The sequence below is a fragment of the Cyphellophora attinorum genome (genome assembly GCF_001299255.1).
Source record: "Cyphellophora attinorum strain CBS 131958 chromosome Unknown Contig1, whole genome shotgun sequence".
NCBI lineage: Eukaryota > Fungi > Ascomycota > Eurotiomycetes > Chaetothyriales > Cyphellophoraceae > Cyphellophora > Cyphellophora attinorum.
Window position 1 is genome coordinate 1,197,905 of NW_017253229.1, and position 20,308 is coordinate 1,218,212.

General features: G+C 54.0%; 7 protein-coding genes across 7 annotated transcripts; 3 read left to right on the forward strand and 4 right to left on the reverse strand.

Moving 5' to 3' along the window:
• Positions 1 to 1,893: 1,893 nt before the first annotated feature.
• Positions 1,894 to 5,208, reverse strand: AB675_688 (DNA mismatch repair protein msh3; the record flags this gene model as incomplete). The annotated part of the gene is made up of 1 exon (XM_018147213.1): positions 1,894 to 5,208. One exon carries the CDS (start codon positions 5,206 to 5,208, stop codon positions 1,894 to 1,896), a length of 3,315 nt encoding a protein of 1,104 aa, XP_018005463.1.
• Positions 5,209 to 5,493: 285 nt separating this feature from the next.
• AB675_689 (Pre-rRNA-processing protein PNO1) lies at positions 5,494 to 6,303 on the forward strand (the record flags this gene model as incomplete). Its single annotated transcript, XM_018147224.1, has 1 exon — positions 5,494 to 6,303. One exon carries the CDS (start codon positions 5,494 to 5,496, stop codon positions 6,301 to 6,303), a length of 810 nt encoding a protein of 269 aa, XP_018005744.1.
• A 240-nt stretch (positions 6,304 to 6,543) lies between these two features.
• On the reverse strand, positions 6,544 to 7,381 carry AB675_690 (Proteasome subunit beta type-6; the record flags this gene model as incomplete). Its single annotated transcript, XM_018147235.1, has 2 exons — positions 6,544 to 7,219; positions 7,272 to 7,381. 2 exons carry the CDS (start codon positions 7,379 to 7,381, stop codon positions 6,544 to 6,546), a joined length of 786 nt encoding a protein of 261 aa, XP_018006040.1.
• A 281-nt stretch (positions 7,382 to 7,662) lies between these two features.
• AB675_691 (uncharacterized protein) lies at positions 7,663 to 8,289 on the forward strand (the record flags this gene model as incomplete). The annotated part of the gene is made up of 1 exon (XM_018147246.1): positions 7,663 to 8,289. One exon carries the CDS (start codon positions 7,663 to 7,665, stop codon positions 8,287 to 8,289), a length of 627 nt encoding a protein of 208 aa, XP_018005756.1.
• A 617-nt stretch (positions 8,290 to 8,906) lies between these two features.
• Positions 8,907 to 10,316, reverse strand: AB675_692 (uncharacterized protein; the record flags this gene model as incomplete). Its single annotated transcript, XM_018147257.1, has 1 exon — positions 8,907 to 10,316. The coding sequence occupies one exon, from the start codon at positions 10,314 to 10,316 to the stop codon at positions 8,907 to 8,909; it is 1,410 nt and encodes a 469-aa protein (XP_018005539.1).
• A 329-nt stretch (positions 10,317 to 10,645) lies between these two features.
• On the reverse strand, positions 10,646 to 11,909 carry AB675_693 (Periostin; the record flags this gene model as incomplete). The annotated part of the gene is made up of 3 exons (XM_018147268.1): positions 10,646 to 10,942; positions 10,999 to 11,133; positions 11,193 to 11,909. The coding sequence occupies 3 exons, from the start codon at positions 11,907 to 11,909 to the stop codon at positions 10,646 to 10,648; spliced, it is 1,149 nt and encodes a 382-aa protein (XP_018005939.1).
• A 2,681-nt stretch (positions 11,910 to 14,590) lies between these two features.
• Positions 14,591 to 16,173, forward strand: AB675_694 (Gluconolactonase; the record flags this gene model as incomplete). Its single annotated transcript, XM_018147279.1, has 3 exons — positions 14,591 to 15,048; positions 15,121 to 15,359; positions 15,620 to 16,173. 3 exons carry the CDS (start codon positions 14,591 to 14,593, stop codon positions 16,171 to 16,173), a joined length of 1,251 nt encoding a protein of 416 aa, XP_018005674.1.
• Between the last annotated feature and the right edge of the window lie 4,135 nt (positions 16,174 to 20,308).

A 20,308-nucleotide genomic window follows, 5' to 3' on the forward strand; every position in this document is an offset into this window, starting at 1 on the left:
TGCGCTATGAGATGTTTTTAAACCTCCACTATTGGCAGACGAGCGCTGCGCTGCTTGTAAGGATGTGTTGACCGTACTCGATCTTGTGTGGGAGGGCGAAACTGTCAGCGATAGACATGCCTGCAGATTCTGACAGGCGACGTTTTGCGGAGGCATGTCAAGAAATTTGTAGAGGCGCTGAGGGTGCTTCTAACTCGACAAGTTCGCGTCAGTGCCGCGAATGAATACCTTCCAGATCTGCTTCAAGTTGGTCGAGCCTGAAGATGATAGGTCACAGCTCGACGTAACCCCACATCCCGTATGTATAGCCCGAGTCTGTCTCGAAGTCTAGCTCAAAGAAAAAGAGTTCCTGCCCTGCTACCTTCGGTCTGAATCGACACTGACGCCTTCCTAGCGACGAGAGCGCTGGACGTAACAGCACGTGACTGAGCACACGAGCCAAACCTGCGCACAGCGGCGACGTGACTATCAGTGCTATGACGAAGGGGAGGACTTGGTCGTCACGTAAGAGCATTAGCAATTGCCCAGTGAAAAGGCCGTATATCGCTGCCAAACCACTGGGACTCAGAAACCGTTCGACGTGTCGTCCCAGGTGTTCGTTCCAGAACAGCCCTGGATGATTGACGTTGGGCCGCCCCGCCGGCAGAAATGCTGCGCCCAAGGTGGACAGAAGAATGTAAAGCCCGGCGGAAGTACAACTCAACGTCCGAGGGACAAAGAAAGTCACCAGGAGGGTTATGAAGTAGCAACAGTACGCTCGTTTGGTCCAAGGGCGGTACATGAACCTGAAGCGGGGTGCCTTGAGACTCCGGGACGTCGTCGTCATGAATACAGTACAGCAGGCAACGATGATGAGTGTTAGCCCCATTGTGCGCAGCATGCAGGCAGCGAACGCCCAGTCGCTGGTCTTGTTCCCGAAGCTAAATCTTCCATATACATTCGCAGAACATGCGACGACGCGTTTCCATAGACTGATCGGTGGAGGCTGCAATTCTCGCTCTAGCGCCTCCTGACACGCGACTGAAAGCTCGCGGCCTGCGTCTTGTAGCACGGTGCACTCTGTACGGAAGTCTTTGATTGCGGTCCACGCCTCCAGGCTGAGGGCTCGTTGACTGGTCCGATAGGCTGCTATGACGTACCAGAACCCCGGAATGGCGATACAAGCGGCTATCAGACTGTCGACAAAAGCAGTGACTTTGTCAATACGCTTGGCTTTCTGGCTGAATCGTTTCCAGACCGATGTCGTCTGCGGCTGCGCGGCTCCTTGCGGGTCGGACGCACTAACAACAGCATTGACATTCGGGTCAATAACGGTATTTGATGTCGGTAGCGGGGGCTGCGATGGCACAGGAGTTGGGCGGCCGGATGGTGTGCGGCTGGGAATCGGACGCTGATTACTGCTACAGTTCCCCAATGAGGTTGTGGTATTGGCCATGTCGAACTGCTGAATACTGTAGGATTGGCAGCTTCTGATGCTCAAGTCGAGTTGAGGGAACGCGCAAGACAGAATTTCAGTTAACATAAGGCAACGATCGTGTGGCTGTGCAATCTGTGAATTGATAAGATGTCCCACTGGGGCTGTGCGTCAAAAGGCGTGTTTCCTTCACGACAGGAGTCTGCAGGCGGACCTCGATTCTTTGAAGAAAAGCCCCTGCCGCAGCATTGACGATAGGATGGCCGCGGATTGATCAGAGCTGCCTGGAGTCTCCTGTCAGAGCATCAGCTTAAAGACCAACGAGGTGACCCGTAGAGAGCCGAGGAATGTGAGCGCTTTCTAGGAGAGGGATGTCAAAGCTTTGACCCACTTCTGGATCTGAAACAGTCATCCTCTCACCGCCGCTATGGCACAAACTACCCAGGCTCAATAGGCAGCAGCTACCGTGCAATGTGTCTTCAAAGTCCTTCGATGCCCTCGACGAGTCTCTCAAGAACTCCATCATCCTCTCCTCCGCTCTCAAGGAGCTTACCCAGAGCCCGCACGCGTCTCGTCTTCATCTCGCATTCCAGCATCTCACTCTTCTCCCGAGCCACCTCTCTGACACCCGAGGCGAGTCCGGCCAAACGAGCCACGTTCAAACCATAGCTTCGGTAGCTGACACCTTCGCCAACCTCATACAGGAACGTGACTTCCTCATGATCACCTTCGCCGCTATGTTCGAATTTCATATGCACATTCCGAAGCTCGCCCTCCGAAAATTGATCTTGCAAACGAGCCAGCGCTTGATAGTGAGTTATGAAGAGGGTCAGGCACTTCTTCTCACGTATGAGCCAGTCCAGGACACTGCTGGCTATAGCCATGCCATCGTGAGTGCTCGTTCCTCTGCCCAACTCATCGAGGACAACCAGGCTGCGGTCTGTGGCCAGCTTCAAGATATCGCTCGTCTCCGAGAGCTCGACCATGAAAGTGCTTTCGCCCTTCATCATATTGTCAAAAGCGCCCATGCGAGTGAAGACTGCATCTAGGATCCCCAGCTCGGCACTGTCTGCAGGCACGAAGGAGCCGATCTGTGCCATAATTGCGATGAGCGCTACACTGCGGACATAGGATGACTTGCCGCCCATGTTCGGGCCTGTCACGAGCAGTGCTCTCTGCTCGTGGGTTAGGTTCACATCATTTGGCACGTAAGCATCCAGGAGTAGTTGCTCGATCATAGGGTGTCGAGCGCCTTGAATGTTGATTCTTGTGCGATTGACGAACGATGGCTTGGTGTAGCCTGGTTGCGATGCGACATTAGCGAGTGACATCAAGCAGTCTATAGTTGCCAGAGACTGAATGGTGTCACGGAGGACCTGATAATCTCCGCTGATGCTGGTCAGAAAGTCTGTGTAGGCTTCATCGCAAGCAGCTGCTAAGGACTCTTTGTGCTGATCTCGCTCCTTCACTAGGGTCGAGACTTTTGGTGGCTGGAATCGAGACAGCTTTTTGGTGCCGGAGATCTTGGTCCAGGTCGCAGGCACTTTCTTGATGGCTGCGGAGGCGTTGTCGACCTCGATCAGATACTCGATGCCCGCAGTCGTGTTGTAGTCCACTGGCTGTTTCTTGCCGAGGACTTGAGCGAACTCTGATCTCAATTGGTCAAGATCGTGCTCGACACTGGCAATGCCATGCTTGTGCTCTTCAATTGCTTCGGTTTCGTACGCATCCAGAAAGAAAGCGTATTTGTCGTCTTCCCGAGCCGCGGCAGCATTGATCTTTTCAAGGTGCACCATCACGACTGGCAGGATTGCTGGTAGTGAAGCAACAGCCGAAGCCAGCAAAGGTGATTCGAAGCCCGTGGATGACTCGTCTTTGATGTGACTGAACTCCTGACCGATTGATTGCAGTGATTGCAGTACATTGAGAAGCTCTTTACGCGTACACTTGCCGTAGTAGATGCGCAGCAAGCTCTTCTCCAGATCCCATCGTGTTTTGACAAGTATTCCCGTCAACTTATCGACCATGACGCCATGACCTGAAGCCAGCAGTTCTTCAACTGCAGCGAATCGCGCTTCGATAGCAGCCTTGTCAAGCAGAGGGCGCCCAACCCACTTTCGTAGAAGTCGACTGCCATACTTGGTTTTAGTCCGGTCCAGCGTCCAGAATAAGCTGCCTTTGATCGTGTGATCGGTCTGATTCTGATACACCTCGAGACTGTTGAGCGTGTTGCCATTCAGCAGCATATGTGATCGAGCAGAAAATGGCTGAAAGTATTTAGTAAGATTGAAGACATGTTCAAGGCCGTAGTCCGTCAGGTGCGTGATCATGCTTGATAGACAAATCACAACATGCTCGGGCAAACCCAAGATCTTATCAAGGATTTTGGCCGCCTTGCCACCGTCGTTTTCGTCAACATCCCTCAACTTCTTTGCATAGAAATTCGAGATGTGGTTGTGGGATTCGGCCGCAATAGTTTTGTGCTTGTTTAGCCGCTCCACTCGAACCTTGTCACCGAAGACATTGGTCTTGCTACCAGCAAGATGCATGACGACTTTGTCTGTCGCCTTTGACAGGTCACCGACAATCAGTAGCTCGCATGGTGCGATGTGCAGTAGACGTGTCTCAATCTCACTTCGCATAAATCCATCATCGAAGTTGTCGTAAACAATATCCCCCGTAGCTGGTTGCACAGCTAGGATGCCCACGTGTACCTTTTCGTCATTGCCGTAGCCCTTGACTTTCTCTTCTGTCAGGCAAAGCAAAAAGCCTGTCGCAGGAGCTTCAGGCGGAGGGGAGCCGTTGTCCTCAATGCCTTCGGTATCATCGATGTAGGTGCCTTTTGTGTAGAGATTCGTCAATTTCCTGGTGAAGGGCGTGTTCCTGTTGTCTCCCACTGCTTTCAATGCCGCGGTCTCTAGTTGTCGGACCACGCCAACTTTGTGGCCCGCCGAGACCAGGCGACGCACATGTACGTGCAACCGATGCACCGGAATGCTTGCTGAGGCAAAGCGGTTGAGGTGCGCTTCGGATACATGCTCGTCGAAACGCATTTTGCCGGGAATGCAGACGATGCTTAGTTCCCGAGCCGCTGTGCGAGCGTCCTCACCGAAGAAGCGGAACTTGTAACCAACTTCGACCACCAGCAGTGTATCAGGATGTGCTTGCTTGATTTCAATGACTTGTTTCTCCATAGGTGTCAGCTTGTTGCCACCCTTATTAATAGCCTTGACGCCTTTCTTGGGCTTCGGCTCTTCTTCTGCATCATCATCACCTTCTTCGTCCGCACCATCCTCCTCATCGCTGTTGAGGATTCGATTCCGGCGGCGAATATCAGCGATGCTGTCAGGCCGACCTAGTTTCCGCACAAAACGGTGGTGTAGGTCCTCCTTTCTCTGCTCCTCCTCAGGATCTAGCGGCGAGGGCGCCCGATTCTCTTGCTGCGGTGACTGAGAAAAGGCATACTTCGAAGTCCGACTCGACAGTGGCGTCCGAGGTGGTTGTCTGATGATGGTGCCGTTGCCAGATACAGATCTCAGGGAGGCTCGAGGCTCGTCATCCTCCTCGGGTGTGTCGTTTCGACTAGTCTCCGGGATGACCTTCCGACGTTTCGGGTCTGGCAATTCGAAGTCATTTTGTTCGTCACTCCTGCTTCGGGCCGGTGGAGTGGGCTTCCCTACGACAGTAGGCTTCTTTGCTGATGCTGATGGGCCAGGCTTCGAATGAGCAGACGATGCTGGGGTTGTAAACCAGCCGGACAACGTCGACTGCTGCTTAGTAGCCGCAGGAGCCATTTGGCCAGTGAATCATGGGACCTTGATCCAATTGGTGCGCGGCGAGCAAAAGTCCAGTTCGTCACGAAATGCACGCGGAAGTCGCGTCACGATTCGCGATCGCGATTTCTCCAATTCATCAATTTATTCCAACGGGCACTTGACAAGACCGGAGGACCAGGAAGTTCGCAAGACCGGATGACTTTGAATGGCAGAAATGCGGGGAAATTTTTCGATTCGATGTCCATGAATTTCTTTACCAGATATTCAGTGCACCAGACATCCGAGACCACGATATCCGACACGATGCCCGCGCCAACAGCCCTCCAGCGTGCTCCCGAGACGCTCGGTCTGGAACGACCGCAAGATGTGCCCATTTCAGCCTCCAACGATGGCGACCTCGAAGACATCGAAATAGACACTTCAACACCCGCACAACTCACATCATTCGCCCCATCAACACCCACACAACCCACAGACACCACAATGCAAATAGCAGACGAAGAAGGCAGACCACAATACCCCGCCACCACCCCCACCAACACCGCATCACCCACCACCACCGCTCTCAAAACACAATCCCGCAAAGTCCCCGTCCCACCACACCGCATGACACCCCTCAAGAACTCCTGGCCCAAAATCTACCCACCCCTCGTGGAACACCTCAAACTCCAAGTCCGCATGAACATCAAATCACGCGCCGTCGAGCTCCGCACATCGCGCTACACTACCTCCCCGTCCGCCCTGCAGTCCGGCGAGGACTTCATCCGCGCTTTCACGTTAGGTTTCGACGTCGACGACGCAATCGCGCTGCTCCGGCTCGATGACCTGTATATCGAGACATTCGAGATCAAGGACGTCAAGACGCTGCAAGGAGAGCACTTGTCGCGGGCGATCGGGCGGATAGCGGGCAAGGACGGGAAGACCAAGTTTGCGATTGAGAATACGACGAAGACGAGAGTGGTGCTGGCGGATAGCAAGATTCATATATTGGGTGGCTTTCGGAACATTAGGATTGCGAGGGAGGCGGTGGTGAGTTTGATATTGGGTGCGCCGCCAGGGAAGGTTTATGGGAATTTGAGGATTGTGGCAGGGCGAATGAAAGAGCGGTTTTGATGGGCAGTGGTAGATATGGGCAGTGGTAGATATGGGCAGTGGTAGATATGGGCAGTGGTAGATATGGGCATCTGACGAGATCATGAGGAGTTCGTGGGTGGAGATCATGCATTTTTGCACGGTGTTATGGGATAGATTATGGTCGACCTGTGGTGTTTGCCACACCCGCAGAAATGCATTATGCATCTACTAAAGAGCCGCTACGAACACCTTGACGCCCCAGGCTACGAGACTCACTCTCTAGTCGCGCTTGAGCGGCGTGAATGTCTCGTGAATACCATCCTTCTTGATGATCATCATCTGTAATCCATCACCAACCTCGATATGCCGCTCCGTTGCGCTCGTGAACGCATCCTTGACCAACGCCACGACATGGTCTTGGCTCAGAGCCTCGAAGCCTCGCGGTTGCAAGTTGTGTCCCTCACCGGACGTCGGATCGTACTGATTCTTGTAGTTGACCTGGTTGTCCAAGAACGGCATGATCAAGCTTGACGCCGCACCAGCCGCTCTGCACTGCTCTCGCTCGTAGCTGCCAACAGGGTCGTAGCTGTACAGTGCGCCCTTACCATCCTCGTCGAGACCACCTAGGATGGCGTGGACGTAGTAGGGAAAGAAGCGCTTGCCATAGAGGATGGTCGATAACCGCTGTGCACAGGCTTTGATACTGATGGTTTTGCCGTGCTGGTATTTGTACATCTTCACGATGACATCCAAGCGCTCTTTTAGGGCGTTGCCGTCTGCTGCGTAGCCGACTACCGAGAGAACGATTCGTGAGTCTTCCTCATCGCCGATCTTGAAGAGCTTTGGTTGATATCGTGTGTGGATGTTGTAGCCGGATGTCATGCGGGTGTCGCCGGCCAGGATGGCAAAGTCATCGCCTGAGATCGCTAGTGTCGAGCCTCCGTTGTCTGTGTATCTGCCGGACAGGTTAGCATGGCAGGGCGACAGTCATCAAAGGCATCACTCACGGGTAGAAGGCGTGTTGCTTGACACCTTCTGAATGTGATGCCGCAGCCGAGCCGGCGAATGAGTAGCCTGGCTGCTCCTGCGGCATCGCGTAGTTCGATATCGATGCCATCTTAGATTTGTATGAGGCTCGACAAAGTGAACAACGGGAGTCTTGCTGTGAGACTGATTCAATGCAGAGGTCTGGAGATCGCGGTAGGCGATGAGAAGGCGACGCAATCCGGGAATATGAGTGCTTAGCTCCGGCGCACTCTTTACAAATTGCGTTTGTGGACTAGTCCGCCTAACGTGAATTTCCAACCGACGACCCCACGTTCGAAAGCCACTTCCGATCTCTCGAAGAAGTTCAATGAAGAAGATAAAACAAGCGTGCGGCCTCACAGTCATACCGCCATGGCGCCCACCCAGCCAGACCATCGCACAGCGCGCCCCGCCAAATCGATCCTCAAGTCATCCGACAAACCAATCATAGCCACGAAGTCGAAGCCCAAACCAGTGGCCCCAGAATCTCTCTTTCCAAATACCAAAGCCGACAAGCGCCGCATAAAACATGCCAACCTCATCTCAAAGGTCCACAAGTCCTCTGCAGCCGCCAGCAAGAACGCCAAACGCCAAAGGCGGCCAAACAAGAAATTAGTCGCAACTCTCGACTCACTTGCAGATGCATTGCCTGACGCTGATGACTCGCCAGCCTCGGAAGGAGCAGTGGGAGGTGCTGTCACTATAAGAGACGGCGCTGATGTCGTCGATCAGGTCAACGTAATCCGGAGGAAGAGTATGAAGAGCAAACCGGGAGCGCTGAAGCGGAAGCAAGCACTGGACAATCAGGAGCGGGCGAGGTGGGCGAAGAATTTGGCGCAGTTGAGCGCGCCTGATAATAGGGCGAGCGCAGGCGGGAATGGTCATGATGCAGCGGCGGTGCCGGTGGTCGGGAGCACGCAGGACAGGTGGGCGGCGTTAAGGGGCTTTATTGGGCAGACGCTCGAGCGACGGGCGGATGTGGTCGCGAGCAAGGGCTGAACGTAGAATGGACAACGAGGGATATGGACGATCGCTTGCTCCAAGCGTCGTCTGGGAGCCCGGGGGATCATTTCTAGAGTGGGCCGCTACTGAGGGCCAATTGTCCCAGTGGTCGCTCATTCAATCGAACGAACGAGCCAATCATGCGGCCATGACGATAGAAAATCCTCTTGTGGTCTTCGCCAAGCGGTATTCTGGTCACCACTTACCTCGCCGGGACCATCCAAAGACGTCGAAATGCAGCGAAAGTGCCTAGGCGTAATACGAGCACGCCCCAGTCGCCAATAAGCTGCGCCAGGCTCAATCATGAAGACGACCTACGTCTTGAGCAGGCTTCAATTGGGGCCGACGAAGCGGTCGATACTTTCTGAAGTACTCCCAGTGTCTCGGCTTGGGAACACTGGCGCCAAAGCTCAGCTTGACGGAGACGAACTACACGATACTGGGAAGAAAGGCCGCCGTGAGTTCAGATGGCGAGGGGTAAAGACGCTGCACACCGTCGATAGAAAGCTGCTTTGCAGCGGAATGAGTGAGGAAGTGTACCATACGCGTCGTCCTCGCGAGGAGGCCTCCAGGACTATATTATAATAACAACTAATGCAACCAGTATCCAACAACTAATCGGAAGCTTCGGCCTTGACTTGATCCAGTATTTTACCTGCAGGCCTTTGCGGTTCTGGCACAGTGGATCGATCCTGTACTAGATCGCCGTTGTAGTCGTAGCCTTGCTCAACGCGCAAGCTCTCCTTCCCTTCCTTATGCTCTTCAACGACTACCCCGCCGCCTCTAGCCAACTCCATCAATTCGTCCGGGGCCTTGGTCCGCTGACCCGTCTCACAATTCCACACCCACCCTTCCTTCATCCACATCCACGTCATCCAAGCGCGAAGTTCCTTATCCTTCGGCAAGACGCGCTTCCACTCCGGCTCAAAGTCCTCCCCTGCACCCTCGCCGCGGTAGCCCGTTGCTTTCCTACGCAATTTGTCACGACAAAACATCCGCCAGCTGTCGTGCGAGTACGGTCCTAGACCAGGCAGATGCGAGATCTCCCATGCAACACGCTCGTCCATGTCAGTGATAGCTTCTTCTGGGGCCACGTTCTTCCCATCGCCCTTGAGCGGGTAGTCGACCTTCCGGTAGCGCACATCGAACCTGGGCGGCCGAGCGACCCAGCCCTTCGCCAGCCCGACAATCTTATGCGCACGCTGATTCTGGAAGCCCAGGTGTCGGATGATGTGCGTGATGTCCTCGACCTTGGCGTTTGCGATTGCGGCAGGCGTGGGGTATTGCCCGAGCAGTTGGAAGCACACAGGCATAGCACGTTCGCCGGGCGTTTTGTTGAGGAAGATGGTTGCTAAAAGTAGCTCAAAGGGCCGATCACAGAGGCGCTCTTGCATGAGTCCAAAGGTGGCGTTGAAGATAGGCGGAAAAGGCAGGGTGGAAAGGAAATGTGGACGAGGCTTGTGAGGTGTTGGGAAATATGGGGAGGACTTTGGCTGGCGACCTTTCTTGGGAGTAGCGAGCGATTTGACAGCGACCAATTCGGCTGGGCTAAAGGGGTCGGGTCCGATGTCTGAAGGGACGTCTGTGAGGGAGGAGTCCGAGGAGAGCTCATCGAGGTTGAGTCCGTACACGATGCGCGGTGCTGGCCGATGGGCTGGCGTCCCGGGCGGTGTTGTAGCCGTCAATGATGGTAGGACGTCGTCTGCATATTTGTTGGCATTTTTTCTCGAGCGGCGGCTTGGTGTCCTCGCCGGGGAGTCCTCCTGAAAGAAGTGCTTCGAGACATATTGTATAGGTTGTCGCTTAGGCTTGGCCTTGGTCTTGCGTTCCTTTATCGCCAAAAGCTCAGCCGACACCCTTGTTGGAGTATCGATAGTGACATCCTCGATCACCATGCCACGCTCGTCTGTACGTATACTTGGTCGATCATCATAAGGAGGAGAAGGAGATCTCTCGTAGTCGTTGCCGAGGGGAGGGGTGGGCGGACTTTGTGGCCATTTCATTGGTCGGAAGGGCTGCGCCATAAGAGGAAAGCACTTCCGAGACTGATAACGATGAAGACTGCGAACTCTCACCGTTGCTCCTCTGTATCACTCACTTCACGACGAGAGATGGTGCAATGATAACTGCTCTACTGGAAGCAGACAGGAAAAACGATTTTACTTTTGATGTGATTTTCATTATTTGGCTGTTTGTTCGCTGAGTCGTCAATTCGACAGCAACGAAGTCACTTTGATGGCTCACAAACGAGCTAGTCCACACTGATAAGGTGACACAGGTCTTTCCCACGCACTCGACGCTCCTGTGCTTTGTGTCCTGCTCTTAGCGCGTGCTTGCCATCCCATCAAGGTAACTACAGGTTGGCCAAGATTGCGCCTGCACCGAACAGCGCGGCAGGAGCGATGGCACCGGTGATCATGGGCATGGCGCCACCAGAGCTGGACGAAGAAGTGGCAGTCGCAGCAGCAGAAGCCTCCGATGTAGGGTTCAATGAGGCTGTTGGCGTAGGCACACCTGAAGCGAGTCCGTCGTCCTGATCCTGGGCACCTGCGAAAGCTGGGACACCACTTGACTCGGATGGGTTCGGCTCGGCGGTGCTGTTGGCAGGGTTGAGGACCGAATCGATCACGTGGACCACACCGTTCGCGACCTAAGGATCATTAGCAAGCACGAAAGGTAAGCGGAAGCTTGCTCGCTGCAACATACCAGAACATTGGGTACGGTAACTCTGGCGGAATTGACGAAGACGCTGTCGCCATCTACAGTGATAGTAACGTTTCCACCACCGAGCGTGGGAATCGATGTGTTCGAAAGATCGGTCGAGTATGCGACTGTGCCATTCTGCGTCCGCATTAGCACCGAGATGATCGCGTGCAGTCATACAGCTGGGAACTACTTACAACAACGTGATACGTGAGAATGCTTGTCAGGTTCTCCGTGGTGAGGTTTCCAACGAGATTGCCAATGGCGCGGAAAGCCGCGTTATCCGGAACGAAGACAGTCACATCTGAAAGACCATCGAGAGTTGTTGCAAGGTCCGCCTTCAGGAGCGCACCAACAGCGCTTGTCAGGTTGGCCTGAATAGCAGTCTCGGAGATGTTCTGGGGAACGACCAAGAAGCGGTCGATGACGTGCACGACACCTCCGGTGAAGTTGGTCGCGTTTCCAACAGCTGTGGAGTTTGCGAGGAGACCGGACAGGAAGGTCGCATTGCCTCCAGAAGGAATGACTTCAACGCGCTGGCCGCCTGTTACGTTGGCGAATTGAGGTGGCTGCAGGGCAGTGGGAACGAAAGTGACGTTCTCTCCGAAGCTTTCATACGTGCCATTGAGGACGTGGTACGAGAGAATGGCCTGGATCAGGGCTGAGTCTGATCCTGAAGCAAGACCAGAGCCAGCAGATGAGTTGAGAAACTCGGCAAAGGCCTCGTTGTTAGGAGCCAACAAAGTCACGTTCTGCAGCTGTGAGAGCTGACCAACGAAGTCTGGGAGAGCTCCGAGGAACGAGGTCAGGTTCGAGAGCTCTGGGTTCGAGCTGAGAGCCGCAGTGAGGTTCTGCTGCTCTTGAGCGGTGGCGGTGGCCACAATGGCCGCAAGGGCGAGGTTCTTGAATTGCATGCTGATATATTGCTGACTGAAGTGCAGGACAATGCTGAAATGACAATCGTGTGCGAAAGAGAAACACGAGCGAAGGGGGCGATGCCCTCGAGCTTATGAGACGCGTGTGGGCACGCAAGCCTGTTTTGATGGTACCTCTTTCGCCATCTGGAAGCTCCAATCGGCACCATGAAGTGATGACTTTTAGCCACTCATCGTCAAGACTCCTTGGCGGATGAATAGATCTCGAAGGCGGATCGAGGTGAGGGGTGAAACGAATACTGGCCAGGCACTTGGCGAGGAGTATACTCACAATTTCTGCAGGCCTCGTGTCACTGAAAGTCAAATTCATCCAATTGGGAATGAACCATCCGCAAGTTGGAGCAGAAGAACTTGTCAAGCCTATGATGGAGAGGCGCCAGCATGCGACTGTGGCACAATCAGCTTGTTTACTGAGCGCCGAGCGCGCCCTGTAATGCATATCGAGAATACCTATGATCTATGGTGGTTTGCGCATGCCCTCTCGTCAGCAACGCAACTCCCACACGCTCTGGGCTAGCGAAATCTCGGCGAGGAAGAGCTCACCTGGAGTCTTCACGGCCATGTTTCAAGCTTCAGCAACCCTATGTCCTTGCCAGGAGACTTTGCATGAAGTAACTGTCACTTCTGACAGCCGCAATCCACAGGAGCTTCAATAGAGTCTCGGGAAACGGACCACTAGCTGCTGGGGTAGCTGACGACGCCTTACCTTGGCAGGTTGTTGACATTTCTCTTTACCGAATCAAAAACGGTTCGGGATATTGACTTTGCAGAAAAGAGCCGTGTGCCAGGAAAATCGAAGCTCTCCCCGCATTTTTACTGGCACGTCAACCGTGTTATAGATCGCGACTTTTTGCTTTCCCTGCGCTTGGAAAGCAAATTCTTCTCTGGCTGGCCTGGCTCTGCTGCAATTCTGAGCTGCAGAGGACCGCTACAGCGTTGTATACTGCCACTGCTGTGGCTTTGGCTGACAGACACACGTGGCCTGCCTGGTACATCGACCTGACAACGGTTGCAATCCAGTATGTATGACATCACCACTCTGCATTCCTTACTTGGCATCAAATGAGAATTCATCTCTTCACCCTGGGGCTTAGCAAGCTACGCCGTTTCGGATGGCGGCACTGCCCATGATGAGGGCCTCCGCATCGCATCGTTGTTGCAGCTTACGGCCAGCATGGAAGTCTGCCCTCGTTAACGAGAAACGGGCCCGATTCAGGACCTAGAACAGCCCTTCGTATCGACTCCTGGCCAGAGTATGTCCAGCCCTGGCGAATGGATCCTTCGTGCTCACCAATCCAATATGTTGATCCGGAGCAACCGCTTCCATAGGCCTTCGAGAAAAGCCATGCTGCCGAACACAGCCTCAAAACGGTGTCTTCAAAATACGCTCAAGGCCGCTAGAGTGAGCACGCCGTCGGCCATTGTCGGCAGAGGTAGCTGAAGTCAACCTCGCCGTCCAGTGTGGCAAGTGCAAATGCTTCGACAACAACGTCGACTTATTGCTACCGAGACACTTATGGTAGCCACTGTGACTGGATTGACCGAACGCAGGACTGGCTTAACATTTTTGGCTCGACGCTCGAGACTGGTACTGCCAAGTACTGAGCATCTCTGTACATCCGATCACACCATTGGACTGTCAGATGTCGCAGCAAACACCTGCTCTGCCGGGCGACATCGTCGCGCTGCCCGGCTCGCCCGCATTCTTGAACTTTTTCGAGGTCGGCAGGTGATCACTACAGATTGACTGACATAAAACTCGCTGCAGTGTTTCAGATCTGCTCGGAAACACTCCCAGATGTACCAAGGCAACGGCCCAGATCTTAGTATGTGCCTGTCAAAGGCTTGACTTCTGTCGTTGCGCTGTGCTCTCAGACGGTACATAAGTGGTTGTTCGTTTACTTGATCCGAACCATATCGACAGAGGAGGAGTGACTGAGTCCACGTGCGCTTCCCAGGTCAAGCCCTGTGATTCACGGTCCTGTCGAACAACCACATGTGTTCGATATCCCACCACAATCCACGCCATCTTTGAAGATAGCTCTTGAATTTTCTGGCAAAACGTGTGCAAAATGTCGCGTGCTTGGTGCGTATACGATTCATGTAAGTGCCATCCAAATCATTGGAAAGTACACCGTCGCGAGGTCGGGCTTCCACCGGAAGGTCAAGAGCAGCGAAAGCCCATTATCTGTGACTTCGCCTGCGAATACAGCAAGACTGAACTCACTGCTCAGATGCCGCAGCGCTTTTGCCGTCAGATACGCGTGCGATTGAAGATCACAAAATTTTCTCCCAGATCACTTGTACCGAAGCACAAGAAGCTCACACTGGCAGCTAGGACGAGGACGAGGACTTGATCCGGTGGAACGAAGGCGGTGACAAACCGCGGCACCTCTTGGAGTAGATTTTGCGGGGGAACGCGGGGTCAACCTTATGCCAAGTATCACACCACCACTCATCCGGAACAGCTGCAAGGCACTAAGGCTACTTAGGTACCTCGAGCATGGCAGATATACGAACTACTTCGGCAGTCTTGAGGAATGACGAGTTGCCGATCGTACAATAGCGGTGTGTCTCCGCACCATGTCGGTGGGTATATAGTGGACGTCGCCCACGCTCATGGCTGGATCAAACTCACGCGATACAGGTAAACATCCACCATGGAAGGCATCGTAGCACTCTTGCTCTCATTAGCACTTCCAGTGTTAGCGCAAATCCCTGCCGGCGTACAAGTCCCTCTGGCTGAGGATTGCAGCGGCGATGGTAGCATTGTCTGCGTTAACAAATATGCTGCTGTACTTCCGTACCCTTTCTTCCGCAATGTTTCCGCCAACGACTTTGAGCTTGATTTCTACAATACCACTGTCGCAACAGAAGACACTGGCTTCGAGCTGATCGCTGGAGCTGACTTTGTCGTCTACAACCGCGAGCTAGGGTTGGAGTATCTTGGTTCTGACCCAACCTACGAGTTTGTGTTCGAAGTCTCTTCAGCTGTGCACGAAGCGCCGGTCTATGCTCCAGTGCAGAATTTGCTGTTTATATCCCAACTAGCTCCACCCACAGGAGTTCTTCCTCAGCTTGTGGTAAATCTCAACGTCGATCCACCGACTCTCGAAGAGTACGTGCCACCATCTACTCTCGGGGCGGGCTCTGCTCCCAGAACTACTAGCTACTGACCATCTGTGACCAGATACCTCCCTGATCCTCCAATCTACGCCCCCAACGGCGGCACCTTCCGCGATGGCCTGGTCATCTTCGGCGCCTCTGGCAGCAACGCCACTTCTCCTGGTGGCACGCAATACGTCTCAATCCGGACGGTAGACCCAGCCACCAACAAATCGACCGTGCTCCTTAACAACTACTTCGGCTCGTACTTCAATAACATTGACGACCTTGCCGTCCACCCTACTTCCCGAGAGATCTTCTTCAGTATGTCCCCTTTTCGCAAGCCCGAACCATTGAACAGCTGGGAGCTAGTCTGGTTTGAGCAGCAGAGACACTTGTCTTGGAGCTTGATCCTGCCTGCCCTGGTCTCCTGGACCAGGTATTTCCTTTGTTCTGCCAGCCAATCTGACCTCCCCCAGACGGCCACTTCGTGGTTGTCTAGCTTTTGATCTGTTTTCCCATCTCTTATCTCACACGTTCCCCCAACGTTCTGGTTCAGGCTAATCAATACCGGCGGTAAACAGCCGACCCTTACTATTCGTACTACAACGGCCTGACCGATTACGCTCAACCGCAACTCCCGCCTGCCAGCTACCGCTTTAATCCAGACAGCGGCGCAGTCGTCCTCATCGACGACACGCTCAGAGAACCCAACGGCATCGCCTTCAGCCCTGACGGCAGCACTCTGTACATCAGCGACACCGGCGGGGTGGAAGGCTCCCGCACTCCTGGCGCCTTAGGCGGCAAGACGATCTTCAACGCCACAGGTCCGCGAACAATCTACGCTTTTGACGCCTCAAATAACGGCACACTGATCTCCAACAAACGCAGCTTCTACCTCGCGCAGGACTGGGTACCGGATGGAGTGAAGGTCGCGGCGAACGGGGTTGTGTTGACGGGTGCAGGCAAGGGGGTGGATGTAATTGCGCCCACCGGTGAGCTGATCTTGCGGATTCAGACGAACTACACGGTGCAGAATTTTGCATGGGTGGGCAAGAATCTGACTGAGTTGTGGATCATGGGGAACTATGGGGTCAGTCGGGTTAGGTGGGGGCTTGTTGGGCAGGAATTGACCTGAGTAACGGCTGGTTGAGAGGTCGACGTCACTGCCGTGGTCTTTGGATCAGGGAGATAGCAATACTCACGCATTATACTTAAAAGCGGTGGTCCAGATAGGGCGGAAGAGTTATCTGTCACCGGTTGACTTAGCACTGTGGTCGAAGCCGGATGACAATCCCGTAATCCAGTGCACAAGCTGCGGAGGCGAGCCTACCGACGGAGACGAGGCGGCATGAATGGACTGGACGTCAATTTTAACAATGGAACTCTCACACTCGACTAGGCTTGCTTGGGACATCAAGTCGGAGGCGATTGGATATCGATAGGCTAAGGTGACAATTGTTGTGCGAGATATACTTGTGTGCTGAAATCATGGCTATCAGTAGGCCCCTATGGCGAGCCGGCCGGGATTGCCTCGATTCAGTTTTCAGTGTGGTAGTAATGCTCCGTTGAGTGAGAGAAGCGCAGAGTCAACGAGGAGCGAGGCAGGTACAATTGATTAAAAGCAGTATGGCGCATGCGTCAGGTGGCGGGATGGTACTCCCGCGCGCACATCAGTCACAGCAGAAGCAGGCAAGAGCAATAGAGGCTTGATCCGACTCTCTCGAGGTGGCCTTTGCTGGTCGGTCATGGGCGCTGTTGTAGAAGACGATTAGAGGTAAAACACCTCGCGCCTGATATTCAGTAGGGTAGTCCATACTCTCAGCAAAGCTGATAGAGGCAGTACAGTGATAGCGTAAAGCAAGCAATCCAGTCAGATGTCACTCGAATCAGTCAGAATGTGGAATGCGGAAGTGTCAGCTCGGACTACATGCAGCGGCGACCGTATCATTGATGTTGAGTACCTCTTCGGAACACAGGCACGACATTCAGGTCAGTGCGCGGAAAGACGAGATGAATCCAAAAAAGCCCAGCGCTTGCTTGCTTGCTTATAGAAATGCTCAGGAAGTCGATTGAATGAACACCGCCCAGCTCTTCTCCGCCGCCCACTGGCTTGTATTGCTACCTTGCTCCCATCTTCTCTTCGATGGGACGCCGTAGATCCAAGTATGTCGTTCACTCATTTCCCGTATGATGTCCAAACAGAGCCCGTCCCACAGATGTTCCCACCGACCTTTTTCCCTTTTGTGATGTACAATTATTCCCACCGCGATTCGCTCCCAGTCGAGCGTCGACTCTCCACTGCGGTCCGAACAGCCGTCTCTTTCATACTCATCACGCCAGCTTCCGGAAGTGCTTACACCAGATCCAGCCGACCTGCCTGGAGGGATCGTCCTGGTTCCTAGCCAGCCACAACTCACCACGCTCACCCACCACATCAAATATCTCACCCGCTACATACGTTAGGTAAGGTATGCCACCTTCCTGCCGCGCGCGATCAATGTTGAACTCGTACACGGAAGCAGCCGTGAAAAGCACCTGCGGGTCCTCGTTCGATGCAGTCGGCGTGATACCTGGAGGCGGCATCGTCGCTGATGTACGCTCTGCTGCAGGCGAGTCCGAGAGCGGCATGGCCGAGCTGAATATCGAAGACGTCCCGCTGCCCGCACTGGTTTCTGCTGTGCTCACGGACGGCTGCGGTAGGTGGTGGCTGGATGCGCTGGACGGGCCAGCGACAGCCGACACGAATGTTGATGCTGAACCCGGACGTTGAGGCGTGCCTTGCGGAGCAATCAGACCGAGCGAGGGCGAAGGTGCATCTAGGCTGACTCGTGGCACGGTGATAGTGGTACTCCGGATCGAGCCGGAGTCTGTTTGGCCCAGGCTTGTGGCCGGACGTGAAAGGCCTTGACCTGACGAAGGTGTTCGGTTGTATGCTTCTGAGGTACGCAGCGGCATCTGCCCTGACGTCGTTGAGACGGCACGCATGCGGGTATTGCTCACACCGAACGAAGAATTCTCATTCGGGAAATCTTGCGTGCTGTGCTGGCCGCTGCTGAGTCGAGTCGAGCTCTGATATGGTAGATGGGAGAAATCACTCTGCAATGATACCGACCGCTTCCCAGATGCCAGTGACGGCTGCTTCGGCGAATCTTCAGCGTTGGTCGTTGATGGAGACAAGAAGCCGACCAGATTAATTGCTTCCGTCAGAAGAGTGCCATTGCAGATACTCAACGTCAGAGCAGTCGCTTCTTCGTGATCGAAATCAACCTGCCATTCCTTGACGAGGTCAAGGTCGACCATCCTGGCTTCATCGATTGCCATGGCGTTTGCCAGCTTCTGCTGAATCATCGACAGCCAGGACATGTGCAATTGGACAAGATTTTGCAAGCAGGCGTGGACCAGAGTCTGTGTGGACGACAAGACCTTCCGCATTCTCTGCTTGACCTCCGTGTTGATGGCCTCCCATTGCTCGAGTCTCTCGGTCATCTTGCGATCGAGCTTTTCTCCACGGTCGCGCTTGTTGCGCGCTACGCTGTAGTCTAGAATCTTCTTATCCCTTTTGTACAGGAGTCCCTTGGGTTCGTTCTTGAAACGCTCGACCATGCCCATAGTGGTTTCGATTGGCAACACAACCTTCTTTTGTACAGACTCGACGTGATCCGGTAAAGCAATCAGATTGATTCCGCGCACAGCGCTGCCGAGCTGACGCAGCTTGCTTTCAGCTGCCGCATGACCTGAGTGTCCCACGTCGACCCAGGCTTCTGCTGCGGCGGCCATGTCGGTCAGTTTGGCGACCCATCCTTTCATTGCTTCGATATAGCCGAGTATGTCTTTGCTGACAATCAGGAGATGGACACCGTTGTTATCGTACTCCATCTTCAATCGAGTGAATTCGCCATCTTCGTACACTTCGCTAACCCCGACGTGCTGGCGGAGCCGCTCTGCACGGCGCCCGAATGCCTTCGTAAGGCCGTTCCTGACGTCTGACTCCTTACGTTTACGATTGAGCACCTGATCGACCAGTTCTGTCTGCTTCTTGATGTCATTGATGCGAAAGTTGATCTCTGTTACTGCGGTGAGCGCTCTTCGCACATCGTCAATGTCCGGATGATCCGGTGGTGTGGCCTCGAGGAGACTCGACAGCAATAGCGGATACTTGGTTATGCGTTGTATCGGCTTCACCAGCAGGGCGTCCAGGGACCAGGCGTGCGTGATGTCTTTTGAGTTCTCACTACATTCTCGCAGCCATTCACTGACGGCTTGGTCCGTTTGCAGTGCAGCCAGCCGCTGGTTCGCAACGTGCCTTGTCCGAATGTAGTTCGTATACACGACACTCATGTCGTTGACGGACGCCTCAAATGCAACGCCTACCTGCGTCAAACGATCCTTCTCTTCATCGTTCAGGTCTGGAGACAGCGATCGGACGGATTCATGATCCGCATGAGAGTTCGTCATGCGATTTTTCCGATCCATCACATATACTGGTCGAATCACCTGCTTGAGATAAGTCAGGAAGTCTTTCGAAAACTGCTGTATCTCTTCAACATTGCCAAAGATGATTTTGACGTCTTCGTCGCTCATGACAGCGTTGGCGGTCTGCTTGTAGATATCGCACAAGACCCTCATGTCTCTCTCATAGGTAAATTCGGTATCCACGGTCTCTTTCATAATATGCCGGCGCTGCTTCAGCTTCTTCGTGGAGGCAGACATTTCAGATTGAGCGTTGAGACTCGGAGCAACACTGCTCGATTCGCGTGTCACGGGTCGGCTGGAGAATTGTGATCTCGAAGTGATTCGATCTGGGACCTCAGGCGGTGTTGAAATGGAATGAGCGATCGTGTCCGCAGAGATAGACTTGCTGATTGGTGGTGGCGGGGGAGAATGTGCGGGCAATATGGGCACATCGTCTTTAGGCGGCACCAGCGGTTCGTGCGATCGGCTGAGAATGGCGACAGTCCCATATTCGCCTTCATCTTCACTGGCTTCTTGCGCCAGCGGCGACGGTTTCACAGCCTTGTCCGATTCTGACCGCGCCAGGGCGTAAGACATCCAGTCGCCTATTGACGGAGACGTATCAGCCCAGTCTTCAATGCTGTCGAGACTTGACTTGTATTTATGCCCAGCCCGATAACTGTTAGGAGGTAAGCTGTCCTTGGGTAATGGTGGTGGACGGAGTTCTGCCGCCTCTGGGTTGTCTTCGTGCATGCCTTCCCCAGCCTGATCATCTTCCTCGTCCGAGTCAACCGACTCCTGCTGCAGCCCTGAAACGT